This window comes from Talpa europaea (genome assembly GCF_964194135.1).
Source record: "Talpa europaea genome assembly, chromosome: 1".
In the NCBI taxonomy this organism is placed as follows: domain Eukaryota; kingdom Metazoa; phylum Chordata; class Mammalia; order Eulipotyphla; family Talpidae; genus Talpa; species Talpa europaea.
The window spans coordinates 34,866,260-34,878,793 of NC_140073.1; the positions used below are offsets into that span (position 1 = coordinate 34,866,260).

The 12,534-nt window shown below is 49.2% G+C and overlaps 1 protein-coding gene across 2 annotated transcripts in view; it reads right to left on the reverse strand.

Annotated features, from left to right (window-relative positions):
• Positions 1 to 5,761: 5,761 nt before the first annotated feature.
• The window catches only part of GALNT18 (polypeptide N-acetylgalactosaminyltransferase 18), a gene marked incomplete at its 3' end in the record, with an annotated part of 328,593 nt that continues 321,820 nt past the window's right edge, over positions 5,762 to 12,534 (reverse strand). For both annotated transcript variants that reach the window (XM_084248480.1, XM_084248479.1), the window contains one exon: positions 5,762 to 5,908. In XM_084248480.1, the coding sequence (XP_084104606.1) occupies positions 5,762 to 5,908 (147 nt within the window). The remainder of the gene's footprint in view (positions 5,909 to 12,534) is intronic.

The window sequence follows — 12,534 nt, forward strand, 5'->3', positions numbered from 1 at the left end:
TCTCATGACCTCAGCATGCACGGGGTGTTGGCTCTCTTGGCTTTGCCTGGCTGGGCTCTATACCCAGCATCTCTATGACACCGAGGCCTTCTTCACTAGCTAGCTGACTCTTCACACGTGCCAGGATGCAAATTCACACTCAGAATTTGTTCAGTCCAGCACATCTTTTTGTGCTGAATCACTGACCTTTGACCAGCCTGTGGAGGCATGTCCATGGGTCAGTTCAAATGTGTCATGGCAGGAAAGAGTGTGATCTTGGTATGAACAGGTTGCAGCCAGGGCTGTGGTTGGGACAGAGCAGCATGGACATGGAGGGCAGTGATGGACATCGCTGGTCCTTGTGCACAAATTCCCTGCCACTCTGCAGTGCCCACCCTTTCCCTGTGGAGACCAGAACTACTGGGGCTGCCCCAACAGGCAGGTTTCCCTGGACAAGGTGGGTGTGAGTGGGGGAGACCCTAGAGCCTGGGGTCTATATTATTTACCATCCCTCCCGACTCCCCCAGAGTGGGTTGAATTGTGCCTACTTTGGTAATTTCTATTACCAAATTTCTATTTGGCAATTTCTATTACCAAAGACCTAAAGACTCAGAATGTGTCCTGATGTGGAGACAGGGTCAGACAGAGATAGTAAAGTTAAAATGAGGTTATTAAGGTGAGTCCTATTCCAATTAAGAAGAAGAAATTTGGAAACAGAGACACACACAGAGGGAAGATGATGTGAGGAGACACAGGCCAAGGAGAGAGGCTGGGGCAGCTCTTCCCTCACAGCCCTCAGGAGGAGGCAGCCCTGCTAACACCTTCATCTTAGACTTCTGATCCCCAGAACTGAGAGTCAGCATTCCCGATGCTTAGCCACCCAATCTGTGCTCTTGACTATGGAAGCTCTGGAAAACTATATAGCACCCCCCCCCCCAAAAAAAAAAAACTTGGAAAAAAAGAAGAGGGAGACAGTGACTCCCCAGAGGTCCAGTGGGTGTGAGAACAGGCAGCCACCGCACCTCACAGCCCCACTCTGTGTCTGAGGCCCTGACCTGGGTGCCTCTAGCACTCAACCTCTGGACTCACGAAGGAGAAAACTCAGGGGCCAGTGCCTGAGCTCCTCATTTCCATTTTTGGTGAGACCCACTGAAGGTTTTACCAAGGGGGGGAATCTAACTTTATCTGCAATTCAAAAAGACCCCTGTGACAACAGCAGTGTGGAGGCCCCTGAGGGAGGGAGTGGGGAGCCTGGAGATAGGGAGGCAGGGCCCATGTGAACCATGAAGAGGCCCAGGAAAGCGATGATTCCAGAGCTGCTTAGGAGGCAGCATGGCCTGAAGTATTAGGACAGAGGGGGAGGTTGAGGAGTGCACAGTTAGGGATGAGAGGCGGCCTCTGGCCTGAGTGCTGGTAGAGGGTGGTGCCGCCAAGGGCGTGCCTGGGAGCAAAAGTAAAAACTTCCGTTTCTAGCACATCAGGTCAGAGCTGTTTGAGGGGCAGCCAGGTTCTGTCAACAGCAGGAGAGGTCACACTGGGAGTTCTTCCTGATTTCTAAATTCTCTCAATTTTCTAGTCTGCTCCCACAAAGGTCAAACATGTTCCTGGACCAGAGAAGGGCCTCAGAGACGCAGGAAGCTGCAGAAGCTGCAAGACTGTGATTTTTGGCAGGTGACTTTCGGGGCCGGTTGGGACACAGCCAGGGCTGCTGGCTTCTGCCGCTGCTTCTGTAAACAATTGCATTCATCTTCTAATAACAGAAAGGACCCTGGGCAGGGACTGGGTAAGGGTCGGGGCTATGGAACTGGGTTATAGGCCAAGCAGCAGGGCTGTCTGTCTGGAGGTGTCTTTTGGCACAGGCTAAAAGAGTCCTTTCTAGTACCAGGGGAGGCAATGGAAGCAGGAAACATTGTTGTTTAATGTGTAAATCATTAAGAAAAATAATGATCTCATGCTGGGGTGTTCAGAGAACTCCCACACAGCTGACAATTAGCTTATGGAAACAGCAGGGAAGGGCAGCAGTCTGGGCTTGGGCTGGGCGAGGTGGACAGGGCTGGAGTCGCCTCACCCTCCTCCCTCCTTGGTGCTGATTTCCTACCTCTGCCTCACGCCTGGCCAGAGACTGCTGTGGAAATGCGTGGCCTCAGACTCTCACTTTAAACCTGTGAGATACAGTGAAGCCTGGCCCGGCCATCATTGGTTGCCATTTCGAAGAGGTGAGGCCCCTGTGGTCATCTCAGAGCTTCTTCTTGTGCAAGGGCCTGGGCTCCGGGCTCAGGGAGAGTTGGTAAGTTGTTGAGTTGGTGTCCTAGGAGGGATCTGCCTACCCTGACTCCTGTTTTAACTGTCCCCAGGTTAGCTGAGGGGCGAGGGGAGGGAGAGTATAGATGTTGTTGGGAGTGGATGAGGGCAGGGTGCCTTTGATAGGAGTGTAAGGATGAGTGGTGTTTGTAGGGCTGGGGTGTAGGTAGTGACGAGAGGAGGGCTAGTGCCCCCAGACAGGTGACTCAGACACGAGTAGGTGTTAGCACAGGTAGAATGGGCTAGGGGTGAGGACAGGCATGGAGAAGTGTGTGTGTAGTCTGGAATAATGGTGTGGATGTCAGTGACAGCAACTGGGTGAAATGATAATAGATTTTCTAGCACTTATTATGTGCTATCACTATTCTAAGGGTTTTACATAACTTTACTCATTTAATTTTCAAACAATTCCATAGAAGAATTAGTATTGAGTCCCAGGGCAAGTTAGGGTTAAATAGGCAGCTGCAGGGACATTGCAGACAGGAACTTCGGGGGAGTTAAATAGGCTTCTAAGATAAGGACAATAAATTCTAAAAAGTGCTAACCAAAATATATTCCAGAAATGAGGTCAGAAAGTCCAGGAGGACTAAACAAAGACAGTAAAACTTGAGAGAATAAGACCTTGGACAAGGGAGGTAAACTCTAAGAGCTGGGAAAAATGGGCACATCTGCCTGGAGGGGTACGGCCACTAGGAAAAAGAGCCAATAACAGAATAAAATGAAGAGATTTTAGAACAAAGAGAAAAAAGGTTTAAGTATCCCTAGGCATGAGCCCACAGTGGCTTCCTTGCCCCTCCCAACTACAGCATACTTGGGAGCCCTTACTTCTTCCTTCAAATAAACTTTACTTTCTTAAAGGAATTTTGTTTCTCTGTGCTTACTTCCCTAAACCGTCTGCAAAGTCCTCTTTACGGCTTCGTGAGACACCAGCCTGTGGCGGTCTAGTGGCTGGGACTCAGCGCTTCCACTGCAGCCGGGGATACATTCCTGGCTGGCAGACTAGGCCTGAAAACCTGAAATGATGGTATCAGTATCCCTATTTTTTCAGGGGTGGAAATGGAGGTGCAAAGAGGTCAAGCTGCTGTTCAAAATCATCTTGCTGGTAAATGGCAGGATTGGGACTTGGACCTGAATGTCTGGCTCCCGAGTCCAAGCTCTTGGTCCTTCTGCATTACAATTGGGCACTGAGGGATGAAGAGGAGGGTGTGTGAAGAGGTGGGGCGGCATGAAGGCCGTGCTTGGGGGTGGAGGCCTGGGCAAGCACAGGCGGGAGGGCACGTGGAGCTGACGGGGGTGGGTGCTGGGCAGCAGTCCTCAAGCCTTATCAAGAATGGGAATCACTCAAGGGTCCATTAAAACCTAGATTGTCTCCAGTTCAGGGTGTCTGGGCTGGGGGCTTGAGAATTGAATTTCTGATAAGTTCCAAAGTAATACTGATGCTGCTGGCCTGGGGACCAGACTTTGAGTAGACAGCGATAGGGCAGGACGCATGGGTGATTATGAAGAGCAGGGACTGACATTTTAGAGGGGGAAAAGAGGTGGGTAGAGTGAGACTAGAACAGAGTGTGTCTTTAGAAGGATAGGCTGGGTCACAGCTAGAGGAAGATGCTCATTTGTCTGGGTGGAGGAATGGGTGTGTTTGGACAGAGCAGTTAGTCCAGGGGAAGGCCCACTGGGGCTCTGACTTACAGAGCTTGGCGCACACGGTGCCCACAGTTCCGTAAGCGCCTCTTTGCTCTCGCAGGTCCTGCTCTTCATGTTGCCCATGGAGGGGTGGGGGCAGTAGGAATGGTCCTGGCAAATGCCTGGCACCCTCTCACTGGCCTGTACTGGACCCCAAGGGTCTTTTGGGGAATTAAATATAAACCTAAAAGGAGGTCTTATGATGTTGGTTAGGGACACCCTAGTGGCCCCTCCAGGGTGAATCTTGTGCTAGATGGGGTTGTTGGCATGTAAAGGTGACTGAGAGAGAAGACCCCTCTTCTTCTCTTGGGGTCCCCAAGGTGCAGGAAGTATCTCTATGTTCAATTTTTCAACTGTAAATTACTGATCCCAAACAGGCAGCTGGCAAGGCTGTCAGTCACTGGGTCCCAGAGAACTTGAAGGGAGAGTGAGCCTCAGCCCTTCCTGTGTCATGTCCTGTCACTCATCATTACTCAGGATGGAAGGTGGAACTGGGGATAGGGATCCTTTAAATTAAACACATGAGTCTCCAATTCTTTGGACCAGAACAAGAAACAATCTTCTGGAAGCCACTGGAATAAGAGAGGGTTGGGCCACAGGCTCCAAGACAGATGGCTCCACCCTGATGGTTCCACCCTGATCATTCCACTTGTCTCCCCAGGCTGGGCCCACCCAGGTCACTGAGAGCCATGACCGAGGGAGCCCTGTCTTGTGGTTGAATTGTGTTCTCACTCCCAGCACTTCACTTTGGAAACAGTCATGAGGGTGTAAACAGATCATGAGCGTGGGTCCTAATCCAATGTGATTAGTGTCAAGATACTAATGGGAAATTTGAACACAAAAGAGGACGCACACATTGGGAAGACAGAGGGACCAGATGGCCACAAATAAGCCAAGGAACGCCTGAGGCTACCAGAAATTAGAAGCGTGGCCTGGGCAGCTTTTCCCTCACAGCTCTCAGAAGGAATCCACCCTGCGGCACTTTGATTTAGGACTCCTGGCCTCAGAAAGGTACCCAAGGCACCAATTTGTGAACCTTGTCACCACGGCCCCAGGAAGTAAAAACCGTGATTCCTGGCAGGAGCCCATTGGTCTCAGCAACTGGATAGGGCACTGGCTACTGTAGTGCCACCCCTGCTGAGGACCCGAGCAGTGGACAGTCTTGGGGGGTGAAGGAGATGACTTCAGGAAGGGACAGTGTAGTCTGAAGAGGTCCTGATTTCTCCAGAAGTGAAAAACAGGGAGCAGTTTCCAGAGGTAGAACCTGATGGTGGAGAGGCAGGGCAACCCTTCTCCTCAGAGGCAGGCCCTGAGGCACTACTACCTTCTAGCAGCCCTGGACTTAACAAAGAAAGCTGGCAGTCTGTCCAACAAGCTCCCACCATTTTCAGGGGCTTCACCCCTTTCTCTGGGATGTCGAGCAGGAAGGGTAAATGGGGATGCACCTGCAGCTACAAGAACTCCAAGTTCCAAGTAGCCGGGCATGAGTCTCCATGGACCATCAAGACTGCAAAGACCTTTTTCTTAACCAATAGTATTTTATTGTCAGTTATAAATATTTTCCATTTGTCCCCTATTTACAGTTGCAAAATAGTTTATGATATTACACCCTTACCCACCATTCAGCATCTTTCTATAAACTCCATGAAAATTGAATAGGAAATAAAAAGCTCTTTTGGGGGGCCCACTAACCTGGTTCCCCAGACTCCAAACAACCCCACAAGACAGCAGGCAACATTGCAGCAGGTGCTACACAGTAGCAAAGGGGCAGGTGGGGGGGGGGCGGGGGCTCTGGGGGTCAGGATGCCAGGCTCCTCAGGACATTGGTGATGCTCCAGTGCTGGCCGGAGCACTTCTGCAGCACCAGTTGGAAGCCAAACTCCGAGTCGCTGTTCTCCTGCAGCTCCAGACAGCGCTTGGACTTGCGGTTCTGGATGGGTCCTCCCTAGAAGTTGGGATGGGGGGAGTGGGGTCAAAGAGTATAGAGGCCACAGGGGCAATTTAGAGAACTCCAGGCCTAGCCACTGGGGTAGGTGGGGTGGTGGTGAGATTAGTGGTATATGACCAGACTCAAGATCCCCATCAGCAGGTCTGTATGCCGTACTCCATGGCTGGGAGCTCAGCTCAGGCAGATGGGAATGGAACCAGCCCAGCTCTCTAATTCACAAGTCCTGCCTGCTGGCTTGTTGAAAGGACAGATGCAGAAGCTTCTTTTCTATGTGGCCTCGGGCAAACTGCTCCACCTTTCTGGTTCCATGGTCTCTAGGGCGAGATGATAACCTCTATCTTACACTACGGGATGAGTAGGACTGATGGGGAATCTTTGTCCATGAGAAACCAACACGCAGATGGGAAGCTGCTTAAAATATCAGGATGGTGGCTCCAGAAAATGTGCACAAGCAGAATTGGGGGGCAGACCAAGCACTCTGTTTACTCTGCTAAAGATTCTGACTGCTCCACATACCATCAGGGGCTGGGGTAGACCAGGTCTTGTCAAGAGGGAGGCTGCGTCATTGACCCCTGGACCACTGAAGGCTGAGGAGACTTGTCCAACACAGTGGAGGCCTCTGCTCATTTTCCCCAATAGTCACTGAGGCGCATTCCAAGCCTCTCACGGGGCATCTTGCCAAGGCTGAGTGAGGGAGGCAGGGGCAGAGGTCTCTGAGAAGTAAATTATTCCTTCAGAGACTCAAATATGACATTTCCCAGGCCCTACACCAGCCAAACCAGGCCCTCAGCAATGTAGAGACAGGAAGTGGTGACCCTGGGGCAGAAACAGCCAGTGTGGCCTCCAGGAAGGATGTGGAAGAGATGGACTGAGACCAAGAGCAGGGATGGGGAGAGGAGACAAGCTCTGTGAAAGGACCGGGCGTTTTGGGAGGCAAAGTGTGAGGCCAAGGAGAACGCCATCTATGGAGGCCTGGAGAAGAGCCCCTTCTATTGACAGAACACATTTCGGGTATGGCCATCCTTTGGTGCTAGAGCTAGCACTGACCATCAGCACTATGTCACCCCTGTCTTCCTTCCCAAACCTACCTTTCCCACTGAACAAACTCTGGGCAAACTCCATTCACCACAATGGCAAAAGAAGCTCCTTTATTTTTTATTTTTAATTTTATATATATTTTACATCGCTGTTTATTTTTATACAATGCATGCTTTCTCCTCTCAGGTGCAATCACTGTGAGAGTCCTACCACCAATTCACCTGTGCACCATCAGCATAGTCCCTTGTGCTCTTCCCTTCCCTTGATTCCTCTCTCCCATCCTCCCCTGCAGAATGTCTGACTTATAGTTGCCTGTTGATTTTGATTTTTAATTTATTATAATTTTTTTCCTGATCACTTATTTGGTCCTCTACATTCCTCCTATAAGTGAAACCATCCAATATTTTTCTTTTTCTTTCTGGCTTATTTCACTGAGCATAATCCCTTCCAGCTCCATCCATGTTGCTGTTAATGGCATGAATTTATCTTCTTTGATTGAGTAATTTTCCATTGTGTATATATACTATATCTTCTTGATCCAGTCATCTCTTTTTGGGCACTCCTCCATTCAATCCCTTCCTGACCACAGGAGGCTTGGAAGTAGCGTGGCGCTGTTCCCATTTGTATCTCTACTGGCAGGCTCTGGCCCTGAGATAAAAGCAGTAACACCTCATGTTCATTCACCACATATCTAGCACTTTGTCAAATGCTTTATATGCCAGATTTCACTTATTCCTCACAATAACCCTGAGAGGTGGAGGTGATCTTGTCCTCACTGTGTGAATTGGACATTGAGGCTCAGAGCATTTGGGAGACTTGCCAAGGGTCACAAGTCAACACATGGCAGAGTCTGGCTGAGATCTGGGCCTCCATACCCTTCGCTGTTCCTTCCTAGGGTAAGAGGTCTGGCTCACCCCACTATCTGTCCATCCCGTGACTGTCTCAAGGTGGCGGGCTAGGAGGAGAGCTGAGGGCGACCCAGTGGCTGGGGTGGAAGAAGGTCACTTTGATGAGACTCAGGGGTCTGGGGAGTCATTCGGTTTAGTCCATTTGAGGGCTCTCTGCAGACATATGGCCCATTTCTCCACCCCCTCCCCACCCTTGCTCTGGCAAATGAGTGTCAGAAATGGCTTGAAGCCACTGAGACATATCATTGACTAAGCAGGAAAAGATCTGGGTCTTGGTGGAGACTATATTCCAGGAGGTGGAGCAGGCAAAAGTTCTGTAGTATGTTAGGAGGCTGTGCACAAAAGCGGAGGGCAGGGCTGGGGACTGAGTGTTCATTAGCCCCCAAAATTTGTAGGTTGAAGCCCTAATCCCCAAAGTCATGGCATTTAGTGGTGGGGCCTCTGAGACACAATTAGGTTGTGAGAAGACAGTCCTGATGAATGGCGTTACTGTGCTTCTAAGAAGAGACACAAAAGAGATAATCTCTCTTTTCCTGTCACAAGAGGGCACAGTGAGAAGGCGATTTCTGCAAACCAGGAACTGGGACCTCAGCAGACACCAGGTGTGCTGGATGGACCTTGATCTTGGACTTCCCAGCTTCTAGAATTGTGAGAAATAAATGTCTGCTGCTTAAGCTGCTCACTCCATGGTCTATTATAGCAGACATGCAGAGGGAGAGGGCTAGGGAATGGTGGTGAGCAGGCTGCGGTTGTGGAGGTGGTCAAGGTGGTCCTCGCTGAGAAGGTGAGTGCTGAGCAAAGATGGGAAGAAGGGGCGGAGGTGGTTGAGAGGGTATCTGGGGGAGAATTCCATGCCCCAGAGCAAAGCTCCTGTGCCAGCAGTGCCCTGGTATGTTCAGGAAACAACACAGAGGCCTGTGGGCAGAGCAGGCAAAGGGATAGGGGTGGACGATGAGACCCAGGAGATTTGGGTGGGGCAGGCTGTGTGGGGTCTCATGGTCACTGAACAGACTTTGGCTTTAAATCTGGTGACAGGGCCAGGGTTGAGCTGACATGTTAACTAGGTCACTGTGACTGCACTAGTGAATGTGGATCATGAGTGGGGGGGTGGGGAAGGAAGCACACACACCAGTTAGTAGGCTCTTGTCTTATACCCAGGACCCAGCCAGCAGCCTCTGGGCCAGGCCCATGGCTTTGAGGGGTCGTGGCTTTGATGCACTGCCTCCGACTGGCCCTACTCTCTGTGGAGGGCGCAGTCACTTGGTTTACCAGTCCAGTCATCTAAATTATTTGTGTAATACTTACAACTACAGGATCTGGAAATACACAATACTTTTAATTAAAGAATTTAAATAAGGGCAATTAAACCTGGCAGGAGAGACGCAGCAGCACACAGAGAACTTAATTGGAATGGAAACCAAATTAAATATGGAAACAGTGTTAAAAAAAAATCGAAAGCTGAATGTATAGAATTAAGAAGGCTAATAATAATTCCTAGAGCTGGGTTTCCAGCCCCAGCCTGGTTCTTTCTCCTGGGCCTCTCTGGAGTCATGACTGGAAGGGGCACAAGAAGTAGTAAGAGCAGAAGCAAGAACACTAGACTCTGTTCCCAGTTTTGCCTCTGGCTCTCCCTGGACATGTGACCCTGAGTAAGTGACTTAGCCACTCTGAGCTTCTGTCTTCTCCTTTACAGAGGGCACTGGACCACGGCGGGGCACCAGATTTGTGTCTTGACATGGAACAGTGACAATGGGCATATTGGGGCATCAGGAGTTGTGGCCCACAAGCCCTTTGGGGAGGGGCACTGAGGAATTGACTGCAGGTTACACAGTCATACGCCTCCTCTCTGACTCAGTTTCCCCAAGATGTGTCTGTGGTAGCTGGGGGTAGAACATCTAGCATCAGACCAGCTATTTCTCCTGGGGATGGAGGTTGGGTAAATGGATTAGACAGTTCCCAGAGGGATTGTGAATCTGAAAATCACTCGAACCCTTCTTCAGATCTCCAGTGGGAACCCCAAAAGTACCTTTTGAAATTCCTAGGTGGTGCTGCTGCTGGTCCAGGGACCACAAAGAAGTCAGCCCCCTCTTTCAGGAAAGGGCTTGTCCCAGAGGTGGAGCATCTGGGGCATCTGGCCTGAGCTCAGGCAGGACTCACATTCGCAATTCAGGTGATCACGAGGAGGTTGTGTGTGGGCTGAATCTTGTATTCTGAGGATTTCTCTGCTTATTGCAAAACATCCATTCCACTTTCCTTTCTAATTAATTTTCCATGGGCAAGTGGCCCAATGGGTCTTTGGCTTTAAGCACAGTGGGTTTGGGAGTTTCCAGGTTAAATAGTTAATGATTAGTAATCAGATACTTCAAAGCATGGGTAGGATGTTAGTGCTAGTTAAAGAAACCCTGAGATTAAGTCTCTTTGTAGAGAGGTCTTTCTTCTATATTATGAAAATTCAGCACTCAGTTTAGTCAATAAGTCCTTTGTCTTTCTTAAAAAAGACTCATGTATGTTAGAGTACAATTCAACCTGGGATTTGCTGAGGTCTTTTGGACTGAAGATGGGGTAATGGAAATTTCAGAGGCAAAGGGAAAGGTGAAGAGGGTTACGGAGACAGCAAGGTTGCTGGAGGGAGTTTGGCTGAGGAGGCAGGAATGCAGCCAGTTAACACACACCTGTGACTAGCCTGGCAGGGAGACCCCCAGCTCCAAACGCTCATTGCAACCACCCACTGGTTTTCTAAAGGCAAGACAAAGGCATCATGGTAGGTGGTTTAAAGCATGGAAGCCAGAGGCAGAATTCCCAGATTTGCCCTTGTACAAATTATGATACTTAATCTCTGTCTTAGTTCCCTCATCTGCAGAATGGGGATAATTAATGTACCTAATAGCATTGTCATGGGAAGTCAGTCTTATTTATAAAGCAATTACAATTCTCTCTGGCCCATAGTAAATGCCACATAAATGTTTGGCAAATAAATGTTCAATTTTCACCCAGGTGTGAGTAGTGGGTGGCTGAGCCATCACACCTGGTCCTGGCTCCTGATCAAGGGATGATCAAGGGAAAAGGGCAGGGCTGACAGCCATAAACTAAAGGTATTTAAGAAAACATCCAGCGCCTACACAAAGTCTTGTCTGTACCTTAAAACTGGACAATTCCACACTTGCTCCTTCATGTGACATGAAAATGGAAAAAAGTCTTTTCAGCATTTTAGTCTTCTCAGTACAAAAGGTTCTCCAAGATGGACTTCCTGACAACACTTGGGAATTGGAGCAGGAGAAAGTCAAGGATTCCTCCTCCCTGTGTTTGGGAAATTCTTTGGCAGACTTAGTGGTGTTCCTTGGGAAATGTGCTCTGTAAATAGGTTCTTTTTTGAGTGGGTTACTCATCTTGTGTCAAATTATCAAATTAGACCCCACAATTTAGAGCCAACTGTCCTGGACAGGCAGGCTTGGCTCTGTACTCAGGTCTCTTCTGGGCAGTCTCCTTAGGCTCTTGAACACCTTGTCTTTCCTGGCATCGACAGGCATCTCCGCTGTTACCCTCACGCTCCCCATCTGATAAGTGCGTAAATGCTGCACTGAGAGTGGGGCTGAGGCATGGGCACTGCCCACTTGGGAAGCTCATGTGGCCCCTTGGGCTCCCAGATGGGCTTTGCACCTGGTACTACCACCAAACAGCCAGTAGGAGTGGCACACTTGGCCTGGGGCAGCATGAAATGCAGTCAGAATAAACTGACATTTCACCAAAGCTTCCAGTTGTTGAAAATATACAAACAAACTTGTACTTCACCTCATACAATATGCAAACTAGTTTTAGTAGAAAACATTTCTACCCCCTCCTTCAAATCTGCAGTTATAGGAAGAAGCTCATGTTTATCCTGTAACTCTGAGTGTCCTGCTTAACACATGTCCACAAGCGCAGGTGGGAAGCACTACCACCTAGCAGCGATGTTTGCAGGAATTCGAGATTTTCCAAGAAGGGTCCTTTGATTATTACATTGAGCTACCCTTGAAATGGCATTTTTTTTTCTCCAGTGTGCATCCATGTATACAGGGAGTCATGGAATGTAAGGTTTAGTTCATCTTTGGGTCTCTCGCATACCTAGACCTAGCTCAAGCCCTGGCATACAGGAAGTCTTTGGTTAGTATTTGTGAATATTTAAAAAAGTACTTTTATTTGATCAAGAGCAACACTGGGTGTTGCTCCTCTGACTCAGACTGGCAATGTGGAAAGTGTAAGACACAGTCTGGACCTTGGTTGTTGAAAGAGAGGGGCATGGAGTGAAATAATGAATGCACCGTCAAATGAAGTGTGATAAAGATGATCCTCACACAAGGAGTTCAGCTCATTTTCAATCCATGGTGCTTTTTAGTAAGGCAGGCATGGTGGGCCTTTTAGGTAGCAAACGCCCTCTCTTGGGGCTAACTTCAGCTTAGAATTATAGAATTTCAGGGTGGGCAAGTACTTAAAAATCAACCAGTCCAACTCTGTAGAGTCTTTGATGACCTGCCGAGTGGTCCTCAGAGCCTAATTCTTCCCTGAACCATCAACCTTGTGCCTGGACAATCTAACTATGAAAGAACTACTCTAAATTGTCCTTAGTCACCCCTGCTGGTCTGGTCTCCCTCAGCACTAGCCAGGACAAGCCTGCTCTTCTTTGCACTGGATAGTCCTTCA